This window comes from Adiantum capillus-veneris, chromosome 11 (genome assembly GCF_014529385.1).
Source record: "Adiantum capillus-veneris isolate H3 chromosome 11, ASM1452938v2, whole genome shotgun sequence".
Taxonomy (NCBI): Eukaryota; Viridiplantae; Streptophyta; class Polypodiopsida; order Polypodiales; family Pteridaceae; genus Adiantum; species Adiantum capillus-veneris.
In genome coordinates, this window is record NC_140941.1 from 70580290 (window position 1) to 70595971 (window position 15682).

General features: G+C 41.4%; 1 protein-coding gene across 1 annotated transcript; it reads right to left on the minus strand.

Moving 5' to 3' along the window:
- Nucleotides 1-4949: 4949 nt before the first annotated feature.
- On the minus strand, nt 4950-9456 carry LOC147447425 (auxin response factor 16-like). Its single transcript, XM_086523226.1, has 3 exons — nt 7623-9456; nt 6108-7150; nt 4950-6018 (listed from the first exon to the last, which is right to left on the minus strand). Exons 1-3 carry the CDS (start codon nt 8781-8783, stop codon nt 5949-5951), a joined length of 2274 nt encoding a protein of 757 aa, XP_086379352.1. The 5' UTR covers nt 8784-9456; the 3' UTR covers nt 4950-5948.
- Nucleotides 9457-15682: the final 6226 nt, after the last annotated feature.

Below are 15682 nucleotides of genomic sequence, written 5' to 3' on the forward strand. Positions count from 1 at the left end.
TCTGTGAAAGTGACTTGCCAACATGTCTCATCAACATAGTTACTTTATCTATCTTATCAAGAAGACTTTTGAACGTAGTTCTTGTATCTATCTTATCAAGACGAGCAAAAGTCACTATATCCATATGATCATGGACAAAATCTTTGATTTACTGACATGCCTCATTATTAACCAATCCCACCATAACAGGTGACAAAGGTTGAAAACCATTCATAAGCATGAAGGGACTAAACTTAGTTGTAACATTTCATTATAATAAACAAACTGCAAACTAGAGAGGTAATCTTCTCAATTAGATTGCCTCTCGCTAACGTACGCTTTTAGTATATTCTCTAGCACTTGAAAGCTACCCATCTATCTCTTGTCGATTGGCAATACTAATATTGAGTTGTATTCCCAACCGTTTACAAAAAATAGTCCTCCAAAGAATTGGTAAACATGAGTTCACCATTATTCACAAAGTTGCTGGATAATCTATATAATTGATACATATTGTTAACAACCAACTTGTTTAAAGAGTGAACTAGATTAGAATAAACATACAAATAATCTCATAATAAATCCCATAGAGATATTACACGTGCTAAAAAGTTGTATAAGATATCAAATTGATGAAGTTGAATGTTGTTGTGAATATCTCTTTGTTAAACACTAGGGCCCATCACACCTAATGTGTATGCATTTAGCAAACATGTATCCAAGCTTGCATTTCCATGACTAATGATTTATAGTTGCCGATGATCATGGCGGATGTTATGCTCGTAGCTTACATGAAAGACGAGGAATACATGTGTAAATAGCTGTTCAGAAAGAATGAAATACTTTCCTCTGTATTTTTTAGATAACCCCGTTAAAACATTTGGACAATTGTAGAATGTAAACATGAATCATATCTAATGTTTTTTACATTACTCATTATTTTAACCAGTCTCACTAAATTTTTGACAATTGTTGATTATTGAAATTGTTCTAGATATTACGTGCTCAAAATGGTCTAATAAACGCATTTGAGTAGCATCTATACTCTGTTGCAACATATGATTAGGAAAACATACGGCAATGTCTATCCCAAAGACTCATATTCTTGACATGTAAAATATGTTTTATATATTGATATCAGTTAATGTAACATCCATCAAGTATAAGAAATACATGTGTTGAGATAACTAGAATCAACAACATGAGTGAGAGAAACCCTCATAAACCTTGCTCCACATGGACCAAACCAAACTCCATGAGTTCTTAAACCATGGTGTACACCGTGTGACTGACAACATGTGCCAAAAAACGATCGCCACCTTGTAGGTCTTAACCGTCTTAAGGCAGAAACCAACGTATTTGCTTAAATGCACACACATACAAGAGCGAGAGTGCAGAATTCAATATAGAGGTTGTTTTGCCTCAAGAAAGTGCAATGCATACTACATGGAAGCTCCAAAGGATGTTGGACATGTAGATTTATGAAAGAAGCTCTTATCGTAAACAAAAAACAAGAAAACACACACCTGATAAATCTTGAGATGTCCGTAGATACTTTCTTCCACGCAGCGTAGAACACATTTCTGAGAGTATGGAAAACTTTGAAGGGGGGGTTAAATCCCAAGACACTTGATGGAAAAGCTCTTGGGATCCCCAGTATCCCTCATGACGAGTTCTATGAAAAACAGCCTCAAAACTACGATTGCATGAGAATTCAAACCTATTTCATAACCATGCTCTAATGCCAATGAAAGGCGTAGGGTCCTAGTACATACTCATCTCCACCCAATCGTACTCCTTTTATAAGCCCTTGGCCCTCCTACAAGAGACTTCTTAACATACATGAGTAGTTAAGGGCCTTGCCCCCTCTGTTCCTATCATACGTCTGACACGATCCATAATGCAATTGGAAAACTACTCTCGAAGTAGTAAATGACATCCTCTATCTGCTAGCTGTTTCACTTAGATCAAACTCTGTCTCAACTAAGGAATATAACGCACATGTCAAAGTGTATATGATGCACCATTGAGCCGTGCCATGCATACATCTCATACTCTTACAATGTATAAACATCGAACCATCGGCCAAGTGCACTCAACCAAGACTCCCACTAGAGAAAGTGAGACCATTCACGACATAGTATGATGTGGAAGACTACATCCTCACCTAAAAACAAATGGAAATAAATGTCGCTAGAGACAAACATGACATCATCGTCATTGACATACGCAGTCACCTTTCTAACATGTGTCAAAACCATCTCTATATCTCACATACATTGTTGCCATTATCTTATACGTTGAAAGCAACAACGCTTGATGTGCCTTGTGTGACCACAATGCCAACATCGCATAAATCGGCATGATCGAAACCACTTTCTCTCATGAGTCGTCACTGCCGACTCGTCACTCACAATGTCAAAATATTTAAAATCATTGTATATGCATAAGCATCAAGCTACATGGTGATAAAACCAAAACTACTACAAGAAATCCTCAAAAAAATCCAATAGAGCCTACTACGTGATCTCAATCAAATCTCAACCATAAACCGCATCAAAGATGCCAAAGTGGGAGATCACTTCAACCACTACACAACCATAAACATGATCAATGCACCAACCCGATGTTCGCATATGCAACATGTAGCTTAATGTAGGTCTACCAAGAGATTTAGAAAAGCAATGTCCAAAACCATGTGCTAAACCAAGCAAAAACATCGCATAAGCAAGCACAAAGAGATAATGCAAACACAAGCGATATCATTGTAAGCAAGCAAAGCCAAAATCTGAAATAAACAACTCTCACAAGAGCATCAAACACATAATCATATATGCACAATCCTCAGAATGCATCCAAGCATTTGTGTGCAAAATTTGACAACTGCATGTAAACTGTATGCGTGACTTCTAGAATCGAAATTTGTGACTACTTGTGTTCTTGTAGCAACAATCAATATACAAAAATCTCTCCTACGAGAATGGATATAAGAACACAAAAGTCCTATCCAAAATTAACATAACCTATCAGAATGAGATTAAAAACTAAGTGGAAATAACACCCGAACTTATACTATGAGACAGTAAATCTGCAAATACATAAGCTATAGTAGGAATCTAGGAAAAATCGAGCAAGGTTTTTCTTGTAATCAAAGAAATATCTTAAAGAAATCTCAACCAATCAAACTTGCATACCAAAAATACATGAAACATAAATTAAAGCAAGTAGTCGACACGCATAAATCGAGACTCAGTCTCTCATCCACAAATGTCGTACACTTGGCCTGACCATATGGCTTCCCAAAATGAAAGCAACAAGACTAAGTGTTAGTATTTTAAGTATGCATAAACCAAAAAACAAGACACTCAGCGTCAATGACCAAGTCCATGTATGTATACATAAAGCACTAAAACCATGGCAAACTAACTCACCCCTGTACAAGTGGCTCTCTGAACAATTGCACATGTTCGAAACAGTTATATACATGTGAGTCTGTCACTTGCAAGCTATGCAAATTTGTACAAAACCTTGCTGGAAATACTCTTTGAAATATCCACATAGTCCACAATATGAGCACAATGTATCCAACAAACCTACACATGTGGCTCTCCGAACAATTGCACATGTTCAAAACATTTATATACATGTGAATCTGTCACTTGTAAGCTATGAAAAGCTCAATTTGTATCTACGTATACCTTAAAGAAAAATTTGTACAAAACCAGGCCAGAAATACTCTCCGAATGATCCACATAGTCAATCACATGAGCACAAATCCCTGTACCTGTATCCAACAAACCTATGAAAAGTCTACCCATAGTAGGCATGCATAAACCACGGCTACCATGAGAGAAATCAAATATTTTACGCGTCCCCTTATCACTATGGGGAGTTCGTCTTCAATGATAATGGAAAATTTTATCTTCCAAGAGAAACTTGCATGTCATTTTGTCCTCTTTATCCTGAATGCTCATCCTTGTACTTAATTAGACAAATCTTCTCTTGCAAGCACTATGTATCTCATTTTCCATAGTCCCAAAATCATTCCACAATGAAGAAGCATCCTTTTCACTCCTTTGCACCCATACCTTTCTTTCATTTTGACTAAAAAGTAACTCCAATATCATCGACAACCTTGTTTCAAATCACGGTAATTCCAAAATGGAGAAAGTACATAGTTGAATAGGACCCACCAACTCTCAACAAGAAATTAGCTCTATGGACAAGGCGACGATAAGCAAAAAATTTATGTGCGAGTAAAGAGTACATTCCCATCTTGAAACAAGCCCATACAAATTTAGCAAGAGGCTACTTTCTAGCTATCAAAGCACGTTCAATAGCTAGAAGTTGATGGCCTACACTATTTTCAAGTGCCGAGGGATATGTCAAATGATGTGATACATGGCAAAGGGCATGAATGTCACAAAGAACCCATTGTAACCAATGATGGAAGCCCGAGCATTGTGGGACCTACCCAACCACCAACATATACAACTCAATCCCGATATATTGGCAACCAATTACTTGTATAAATGGGGCTGGAGCAGAAGCTACATGTGAAAACAATGCAAGAAGCACAGCTTTGTTCTCTTTCTTAGCCTGGGTGAATCCCTTCTACAAGGTCATTCAATACAAAAAACCATACAGCAAGCTGGCTTAGTAAGATGTTCTGTGGATTGTTGCTTAGTTCATCAGACACTGCTAAGCCCTGCACTCCATGCTTATAACCCTACTTTAATTAAGCACATTGTTATGCTGAGCTAGCCACAACAGGAGCGGAAGTTGGCAAACCAACAAGATAAAAGTACTGTCTACCCTGAGGCAAGCCAATAAACTCTGGGCATATGAACATTCCAATGTTATTACCACCATATATGTTACTCTGCCTAGCTGACCCTTCGCTCATCGTCCATGATGCAAAATCAGCTCTACACACTTCTTGACTAGCTACATACAAATCAGAACCCGAAGACCCCAAAAACACAGCCAAATGAATGAAGTAACATGACCATTGGAGTATCATACAGATTACAGATGACAGATAACAGATAACATGAATCTACTTCGACTGGACCTTCATTTGACAGCCACTAAGGAGGTCTGCTATACTAAAATGTTTCTAGCTTTGGGACAGCTCAAAAGCAGCACCCTTCTTGTGCACATCAAGATCTTGTTAAAAAAGGAATTCCTTAAAAGTTCTGTGTCAAAGCACTTTTCATCTTCTAAAACAGTTATGCACCTTGTTGAGACATTGACTGCCTTTCTGTACTCCATCTGGAGCTTCACCTGCAGCAGGAAATCAGCATGATGTTGCGTTACGCATCGAAGCTTTATCGACCTTTCAAGGTCTTCAAGTCCCAAACGGTCATTCGATCTCACGTGCCAAAAGGGTTAAAGTTATAAGCCTCCAACGAAAAGTTGAAGCTCTATGCTGTAATGTAAAAGAAATGATGAGAGAAATGGGCTTCAAGCTTCAAGCATTAACCTCAGGAATCTGGATGAGTGCATCAGCAACTCGATCGCTGGATCCTTTCCTGTAATTGAGCATCGAGCCCCATTTCGAAACACAATTTACTGGCAGTTTACACAATGTGAAATCACAGAACTGAGAAAGAGTTCATAGAGGCTATGGACAGCTCGTTGTTGAGGAACTTTGGCCCTCAATGTCTTCATATGAAACGGATTAGCCATACAAACCTTCAGTCATTCAAAAATTTGGGAGCACAAAGACCAAAAATACCATCCTCACCATGTGCTAAAAACACTAAAACATGTGGGCAAATAGAGTTTCATGAAAAGACTGAAGCAGTAAACCAAAACTGTTTGCTTGTACATAGCATTATCAAGCCTTGCTGTCTTCAAAAACAAAATGCCCTTGCCTTTTCAACTGAGTCCGAAGCGAACCTGGGACCAACCCTCCTTGGTCAATGGAAAACAATTGAACAGCAACTGCAAACTTGGGCTCAATGTTACTTTGTCATGTTCTCACTGCTAGATTCTGTGAGGATTTTCAATCTTTTTGCCCTCTGCATGAAATCCCTGCAAAAAGCATTGAAAGGTTAAAACAAAATTTTCCTTCTGATTTGAAAGGTCGGAAAATGCCCGAAGAAGGTAGTAAACTCACTCACCAGTAAGGCTCATCGCCAATAGGTCTGGAAAAACCCACGGAATCTACACATACGACGCGATTCAGGAAATCTGACTTCTGAGCACCAAACATGTTCTCTAGAGCTTCGTAGAGCTGTTCATACGAAAGAAAGCTTGAAAGGTCTACAGTCCTGCCGACATCATCACTCTCACTGAACACTTTGCAATGGTAAGAGCCATTATCTAGAGCGCTTCTGTCTAGATAGCTTGCTTGTTGTCTGGGCCATTTCAAGTTCCCAGCCTCAATGGTTCCAGTAACATTTAAATCTTGATGGTCGAGTAGTGATGATGCCACCTTGAAAGGATGAGAGAGAGTTCCCTGCTCAGCAAAAAACCTATGCACATCATCACAAACTTCCGATTTGAACCCGTCAGAGAATGCCTCGTGCCTCGAGCTATCTGATGAGAGTTGCGGCTGCTGAAGGCTGAATGGTGGAGACGCATCAATGGTTTTCCCAAAAAGCAGGAATGTTGCTTTCTTCCTGCCTGAAGCTCCACCTTCATTGCAGCTAGCAATACTTGATGAGAGCTGGCTGTGAGAGTTGTTTCCAGCATTGTTTCCGGGTGTTACCATTGTGGGAGGACTACTCTGCACATCAACACCACCATGTTGGAAATAATCTTGAACGCTTACTTCGTTTGGAATGGTGGGCACCACGTCACCCATCATTGAAAGCTCCTGATGCTGATAAATATTATTGAGCAAAAACTGTGTGGAAGGAAATTTAGGCACTTGAAAAGAAAGCCCATAATTTCGATCATGCCTGGCTCCCTGCATGCCTGCAGGAATACTGTCAAAATACCCTTGCCAAGGGTTCATGAACCCTGGCATTTCACCACTGACTGTGCATGATGCCAGACCCAAATAATCTTGTCCATCGAGGAGAAGATCTGCAGGTTGAGAAATCCGCATCTTCTTCTTAGGAAAGGAAAACGGGGGTAACTGCAATGGAGAAACCAGCTCCACCTGCCAAGGGCTCACTCGGGTGATGCCATGTAGTAAGTCCGGTTCGTCCCATGTCACCTATGATCAAAACATATGAGCACAAAACATTCAGACAAATGCAGGGATGACAATTTGATAATAACATTGATCTACAATCCCACGAGAAAACAATCTCCTCAAACATCGCTAACAAATCGAAAAGTCACAATGGCCTACACAAGAGAATGAGAAAAGAGTGTGTGTAATCCACTACTTAATGCCCATCTTTGTAAAAACAGGGAAACAAATGTCAACTATCTCTCGCAGTGGCCTACATATACAAAAGACAATGCTTAGTTAATGCCTCTCTTACAAGAAGAAAAAAGTTGGCCATCATTAACTTGCCATGTGGCACTAATCAACAAGCTTTGTCCAATGGTCCACAATTGCTCCCAAGAGTTCAATGCTTTACTAAAGCCCCTTATGCAGGCCCAAACAGATAGCATCAAAAGCAAGTAGACAGAAGACAGATCCAGAAGACATCAAACTTGCATCGACGTCAGAAATATACCTGAAGCATTTTCCAAGGAGAGTTTGGCCACAATACAGGATCAGCCTCTTGAACTTTTGAGACCGTCCCCATGAACCAACTTATACGAGAAGCATCCTCCGTTTCAACCGCCATCTTGAAGCGCATTCCTGGTGCCCAGCTTTGCTGCAAAGATGCCCTGAAGGCAAGTGCACTCACACAAAACTCTGCAATAGTAGCCCTTGGATAGTACACAACTTCAAAGGCCTGTCCTGATGCAGCCAAAGTTGCTGCTTCAAGAACAGACTTTGATGTGACGCGAGCTCGATTTCGTGCAAAACTGCTAGTAGGCAGGGTTATATCTGGCTTTGATCTCAAGAGAGGACTTGACCCCTGGCCATTTTCCAGAAAATTGTAGGATCCTTGTATTGAGTTAGCCTCCCAGTTTGGAGGTCTTGCTGCCGAAGGGGCAGTTATGATAGATAGCTGCTTCCAGGGAGTAGATGTGTCACATGCTCCCATGCTCTTGGTAGATCGGCGCACACCAACACAAAGCTCACCACTAGCCCCCCGCAAGAATACAATGGCATCCCCTGCAACCAGCTTCTTCTGATTCACAAAATTGCTCCATCCAGTCGTTAGGAGATGGCGCCGTGGAGTGCCCCTGTATATGTGCCTAAATTTCCATACATTTCCATGGACATCTTTAGCAAGCACAATCTGCACTGGTGGGTCCTCACTGTAGTCCAAGCGTGGGAAAATAGTCTCCGCACAGTAGCGCGGCACAGAAAAACCCCCACCATTGTTGGCATCACTTTGTGTCAGCGTCTTTGCAAAGGAGGCTATCTTGGAGGGGTTGAGAGATTGTGGAGGCGAAGGAGGGTCCAACACAGAGTTCATGTTTGCCCTGAGGCTTTCGGGGCAAAGGGCGATGCGGGCATACACTTCGTCTGTCTCAGTATCAGCCAGAAACCTTACTGAAAGGACACGGCAGGGGATAGTGCTGCTGCTGAACCCTCTAGGAAATTCAGGGGGAGAGGATGCATGCTCGGCATGCCCTTGAGGAAAGTAGATTACGGAAGAACCAACCTGTGGAACTTGAACTTGTGATCCTGCACATGCATGCCATAGCTGGGGGTCGACCAAACCATTGCCGTTATCTGATACACAAATCTTTTCCACCAATGCTGATGTTTCTGACATCCTTGCGCTCCCAAAAGGCAGCCTGGGTATCCCAGGTGGGGAAGATGAAGCTAGTAAGGTCCCTATGGTGCTGAAATGAAGGGGAAAGCAGGACTGCCTGATAGTCAAGACAATGGCAAGGAAATGTACGGTGTTGCTCCCAGAGAAAGAGTCAGGCACCAAGTCTGACAAGAAAGGAATGGTGGAAGCACCTGCATGGAGAGCCCATGGTCATGATGATAAAAACATAAGCGGCAAGGGCCATCTCACACGCAAGAAAATGCTCCGCCCAAGAAGCAAGAAAAGCAGATATATCAAAGTCGGGAACTTGCTGGAGCTTAAAGAGGCAAACGGTGGGTCAAATAAGCGAAAAGAGGAAGATTAGACGAGCAAGAGAAAGAAATCAAGGAAGGAGAAGTCAAGAAGCAGGCAAGCATTGTAGGCTACTGCTAAGTCAAGCAGGAAGGAAAGGTTTAAACCCAAACAGAAAAATAAAGAGAGGAGAAAGCCCAAAACAGAAAATACGCACACGCCCACAGAAAGAGAGGGGGAGAGAGAGACGCAGAAACCCTAGGGCTAGGAGCTAAAGACACAAGTGGATGAAGAAGTAGACGCTGAAGGGGACAAGGTGTCGTAGACAATGTAGTGAAGGAGGAGGAGGCAATCCAAGCAGGAAAAGGGCAAAACGTACAAACATGTTCTCAGACAGAAGATCTGTGTGTTTTTCTTTGCGTATGTGTGAATGTACAGCTGCTCAAATTATTAGTCAAGATGATAGAAACGCAGTCTAAAGAACGGTTCCCACCATTGTGTTCGCTGTCTATTTGACAATTATCCCCCTTTTAACGTTAAGGGGGCCCGCAAGCTTGGGTCACACGGAAATTGGGTTCATCACAAATGTCTACATGGCCAAATTTAAATTAGGACATAATCTGTAAACTTAGACAATAGACTCGAGTATTAAGGGTTTGGACTCATGTGGGCGGTCAGGTGATGGGTGAGCATGACAAGTCCACGAGAAATACATGACCTGTTTGAATTTTTGAGCAGCAACCATATGGCGCGGCTTACTTAGTGATGGCGAGCACCATGCCATCATGGAATTTGAGAGAGATGACTATGCATCAAGCCCCTCCATGTTAGCTCGCTCCATTTTGTTGCTTATAAAAGTCCTACTTTGTTCTCGTCGATACATCCCAGCATGATGAGTTCAATTCATGCAATCCCTCTTTTAATTTGCTCCACATGTACGGAACAAGCCCCTTAATTACTTGACCACTCCGAGGATGTCTGGTTCGTGCTAGCCATGAGAAGCCCAAGTTGTGCAAAACATAGAAATTAAGGATTAAACAATAAGAGAGCACTTAGTCTAGCACGAAAGACAAATCTCAGAGGGGAGGATGGAAGTCTAACTACAATGGGGCCTACGAAAATAGAAACGTTATATATGTAGGTGGACATTATCATCATTATAAATCGTGGGATATTCAAAAGGCGATGAATGCATTTAATAACATCGTATATTGGGGGAGGTCTATTGCCTTGGGAAGTGTGCACCACATGCATGAAGGACATGTGGCAGCATTGTCATGCATGGTGACTTGTGGGGGTGGCACCAAAATAGCGATGAAGTTGTTGTTGCACTACAGTGCGATATGGAGGGGTCTTGACCAACTGTGGCATGACACGAGCAAGAGAAATAGATTGAACCACAGAAAATACAGAGTACGTAGAATAGACATATGAAATAGAGAATCTGTATTGATGTAAGATAATGATTACAAAAAGAGCATAGCTCGTTCCATAATCTCCTAAACACCCCTGAGCTATCTCACTCTCAATCACATTCCCAATCTAATGCACACTCTCAATCACAATCGCACTAGCAATCTTAATCACTATCGCAATCGTACAGCCTCTACGGTTTATAGACCGTCTCCTAGAATAGATAGCCGAAAAGTGGCTATTTTTATAGCCGAACTCTTGTCTTTAGTAAAGTAGAAAAAAATAGGGCCGAAAAGAGGCGTCCTCCTGCACACGAACACAAAAACAACACTAAAAATATCCCACACGTGCGAATCAGCAAAAATTAGAATTTTTGAAGTCCTAAAATTTTGGCCATTTTGACTAGCTCGTAGCTCCCAAACGGCTCTAAGATTGTCTAGGACCGTCTCATATGAAATTGTTCGTCTCGTTAAGCTCTTCGAAAGTTGTGTGACACAAAAAGATCACATCCCAATCAAATTCTCCAAAAATTAACCTAGAAGTTGGCAATTTCTACAAAAACGACATAAAATAGCATTCTCACTTTTTTCTTAATCTATGAGCTAAAACGAGCATCAAAACAAAGGAATTTGAAAATACTTAAGCAATATTTTTCCTCGTGTTTAAGACTAGGCTTTTTACATACAAAACTTTTCCAAGTTTCGATCTTAACACCCTCAAACTGGCTCCCAAAGTGTGTCCCAGGTCAAAATTTGAAACCGAAGGAAAACAACCAGAATTAAACTCCTAAATTATGGAAAAACTCTAAAATTACTGATTTTTACTTCAAACAAAAGTTATTGCAAAAACTTTGAAAAATAAGTCCTATTACACCAACCAGCGCAAAACAAGCGAAGGATATCTTGTAGGCACACCTCAATCTCGCATTCTTGCATGACACTTATTTGTCGCATTTGGTGTTGTGTTGCGACAAACATTTGTCACGCGACAACACAAGACATTGCAGAAGGTCTAACAGGCATACATCATTTTGCATTGTGGCACAATATATGTTTGTCGCACCACAATGTGACATGGAGAATGGTGGTCTTCCTAGGGTCTACAGTTGTTTCATGTTATGGCGTGATAACTACTTTGTCATGCCACAATGTGAGAGAATAAAGGGGCTCTGCCAGGTACGCCTCTTTCTCGCATTCTGCAGGCGTGACATTTATTTGTCGCACCACAACGCGACATGTAGGGTGTCCTTCCTAGGGTCAATGGTAGTTTTGGATTGTGGTGTGACAAACATTTGTCGTGCCATAATGCGAGATATCAGAGGAGGTCTAGAAGACATATATCGTTCTCATGTTGTGGCGCGATGTATGTTTGTTGTGCCACAACATGACATGGAGGGTTGTCTTCCTAAGGTCTATAGTTGTTTCGTGTTGTGACATGGCAACTGCTTTGTCGCACCACAGCACGAGAGAATAAAGGGCTCTACCAGGTACACCTCCTTTTCGCGTTCTAGTGCGGCATTTATTTGTCACTCCACAACGTGACATGGAGGGTAGTCTTTCTAGAGTAAACGGTTGTTTCATGTTGTGTTGTGATATAAATTTGTCGTGCCACAACACGAGAGGCTACTAGAGGCTTAACAAACATAGTCCTTCTCACATTGTTGTGCAACATAAATTAACAATTTCAAAGAAAAATCTACATAGACTTCTCCATTATGCTTTTAAGGGTGGGTTCATAGTGTGTGTCGGCACAGTTTTACTGAGTGTTGGCAGCGTATCAAACGCATGCATGCCAGCTCTAGTGTTCACACTGTGCGGTGGCAACAAGCTGGCAGTTGGTGCCATCGCATGGAAGAAAAACATCGCTTTGCCTCCGACACACACACACACACACCCCGCCCCCGACAATAACACTTCCTCCCACCACGTAGCCTAACCCTCATCCGAGTTGACATCTGAACCTTCCATTTTTCAACCCCCAAAGTTCATAACATTAAAATAAAAAAAACAACCCCTCCCCCTCACTATCCCAACTTTCATAAACAGCCCATAACATTTTCAGTATTTGGGCATAAATTCTCAAAACGCCCTTCAAATTTCTAGAATTTCTAAAATACCCCTAATTGTGAGAGTAAATTTCTCCAAAAATAAAAAAATTTGTAGTTTTTTATAAGAAGACTGATCATCTATCATACAAGATGCTAAAAATAGAATTCGAGTTGGTTATGTAGGCTTTTGGAGATGAATTGCTTCATTATTTTCGGACATAATTGCCTTTTTAGCGAGGTGAATTTGCCCCCCCCCCCCCCCCCCCCCTCTTTTTGCATTCAGTTCAATAAAATTTATATGCTACGGTTTGTATTATGTTTTATTGATGCAATTGGTAGATGTTGCTTTCTTTCACTCTTTGTTCCGTCGCTGCCCAATGTTCACAGTAGATGGCAGAAGAAAATAGAGTCATTTTTTTGTTCCACCCTCTATGTAAACAAATGGGTGGCGGAAGTGTGCATCATTCATAACTCTGCCACCTGAAAAAACACCTTTTGGAGGGTTTCTTCTGCCTCCTCAATGTGAACGAAGCCTAAGACAAGTAAAAAGGGTGACTTATGGACTAGCATGTTTCTCCTTTCTCCCTTCTTCCTTTGTCTTTGGTGGTTTCTTATCCTCTACGTTTGAACTCATGGCCCCCACATCCTTAGCCTTCTAGAGGCTTTGATCTTTTTATTCAGCTCCTTCTAAATTTATTTTGTCTCAGATATCATTTTTGTGAACCTCCCTTAGGTCCTCCATCATCTTCTTAGAAAGCTTGCCTTTTCCTTTCTTCTTGTTTGCCATTCTTGCCTTGTATGTAGATCTGGGCAAGGCTGGGATTGTGCACTTAGGGTGCTTTATATGCGCAATGGAGGTCGAATCATTTATAAGCTACTATTTTGGCTACATAACTCACCTTAGCCGGACATGTCATATGGTATCGTTGAGCGTGCCTCAGTGAGTGTGCTTCGCATTGTGTGTCACATTTAATGCACCGATATTAATGCAATCATTAGGGCGGATGACATGACATGATAGAATTTAAGAGACACATATAAATATGAGATTCCTCCTTCACCTCCTCATACTCTCTTCTCGTAGCCAAAGTATGCCTACTCAGTGCCCTCCTGTTTGTAGGGTTTCTTGACTCTTGTCATAAATGGATCCCTTCCAAATCAAGATAGAGAAGGAGATGCATTGCTCTAATAAGGCACCGAAGGACAAGCTCTTCCATTTTCTTTGCCGAATTGGCATTCAATAAAGCAGTGCATAAAGCCAATCTTTAACATTGCAAGAGCGAGTGGCTTTTGCATAGCATTTCCTTGCATATTCTCTTCACACCTACCAGCACAACAGATGGTCAGCGGCACGCTTGAACTCAATGATTCTCGATATATCCATCTGTAGGACATCAGGTCAGACCATATAATTTCTACAAGAGTAGTCTCAAGCTACCAGTGCATTTGCATAGGAATGACAACAAATCTTCTACGCATAATCGGAAGTTTCGTATGGAAAAATACTATGTTGGATTCATAATATTTTTGAATGTGAATATAGATGACCATTGGGGTATAGCAAAGGAGGTAGAGAGTAGTCAACCTTCAGTCACATGTGATGAGCTGGTGTTGCCACCAATGGTGCTTTACATGTTTTAGAGAGTGTATAGCTTCTAGAGGGAGCTTCATCAACAAATAGTCTTCCTACCCTCCCCATCAGTGAATATCATTATGTGATGCTTAATGACATCATGGAATTGTTTGACTTGAGAGAGGACTATTGCCTTACTGTGGTTGCTTAGAATCTACAAGAGGATGACAATATAATCAACCATGTTAAGGATGCTCATGTAATAGCATGTGAGTTTGTTCAACCAGTAGAGGCACTAGCAATGCTATACAAGGATGTAGCCACATGTGTCGCGCCGCTCCCAATGAAGGCGGATTTCAAGGCGGTGTATGAAAGGCTTGGAATCACTAAGTTGGGGAGAAGTACTCCACCAGCATCATTGGCACCCTCCTCATCCTCTACAAAGGAGAGCTTTGTTGACCTATGGAATGTTGCATTAGTCCAAGAAGATGAAAATCAAAACGTATATGATAGCGGGAAAAAGAGCAGTGCAATCGGGTGGCCTCTGTACTCATGCACACTCCACAAACCACGCCTCATGCAAACAAGCAAAGAACAAAACAAAGGGGGCACCACCCTAAATTAAGAGGTTTAGGGACCTCACACATAGTGCACATAGGCAAGTGAGACTTCTGGCATTATGATGGCATCAAAACATATGGCAAAACACATAGAAACGAAGCTTAGGGACCTTATGTAGCATATATATACACAAGACATCAGCTTAACAATACAACGGCATCTGATCATACATAACAAGGATATAGAGAAGCAAGCCAAGGATGGCATAATCCCTTGTCAAAAAAACAATCAACCCAGGAAGTAGGTATGATCCTACTAGCAACACATCAATACCTTAGAGAATGATGGCGAGGATGGTGGCCATGGAGCATGAGAGAAGACTCCTTATTTAGGTTTTAGGGCTAGTAATGTAGCATACTAGAGGGAGAGAGAGAGAGAGAGAGAGAGAGAGAGAGAGAGAGTAGAGCTCCATCCATAGCTCCTCGTTGTGAGCAATGTCGTCATAGCTTCATTGCTTGGTGAAGTGGGTGAAGTGTTGGTTTTGAGTGAGAGAAGGCCTCCTTATATAGGTTTCTGAGAGGGTTTAGGATTAGGGATAAACATGCTTAAATCCGCTGATTGGGGTTACTTTTTGCTTAGGGTGGTCAATAGATTGAGGTCACCTGATATGTCACCATCAAGATATTCTCTAGAGTGATGTGAGAGGGGAGGGTAAATGCTGATTTTTCTGATTGTGACACATGGGGATAAGGCTTTGACCAGCATTTAAGAGCAGGTAAGGTGGCTGTTGAAACTGGAGGTTCTGCACATGTCAAGGGGGGGACCTGCTGGGTCCTCCTGAATATCAAATTCTCAAAAAATCCTCAACCATGGCTTCTTTTGACATGTGTTCTTTGAAAAAATCAGCATGTCTCTTTTCAACTCAAAAGTCTTTATCCCTGTTGACTCACCTTTACCATAAGATTTTCTCCTTTTCTCCTCCTGTAACTGCATTGTTGATGCCCAATCACTGCT

Coding starts and splice junctions, on each gene's coding strand:
- LOC147447425 (XM_086523226.1), bottom strand. CDS start 8,783: ATGTCAGAAACATCAGCATTGGTGGAAAAGATTTGTGTATCAGATAAC. Junction 7,151..7,622: donor CTCCTTGGAAAATGCTTCAG/GTATATTTCTGA, acceptor TTTTGATCATAG/GTGACATGGGACGAACCGGA. Junction 6,019..6,107: donor ATTGGCGATGAGCCTTACTG/GTGAGTGAGTTT, acceptor TGCTTTTTGCAG/GGATTTCATGCAGAGGGCAA.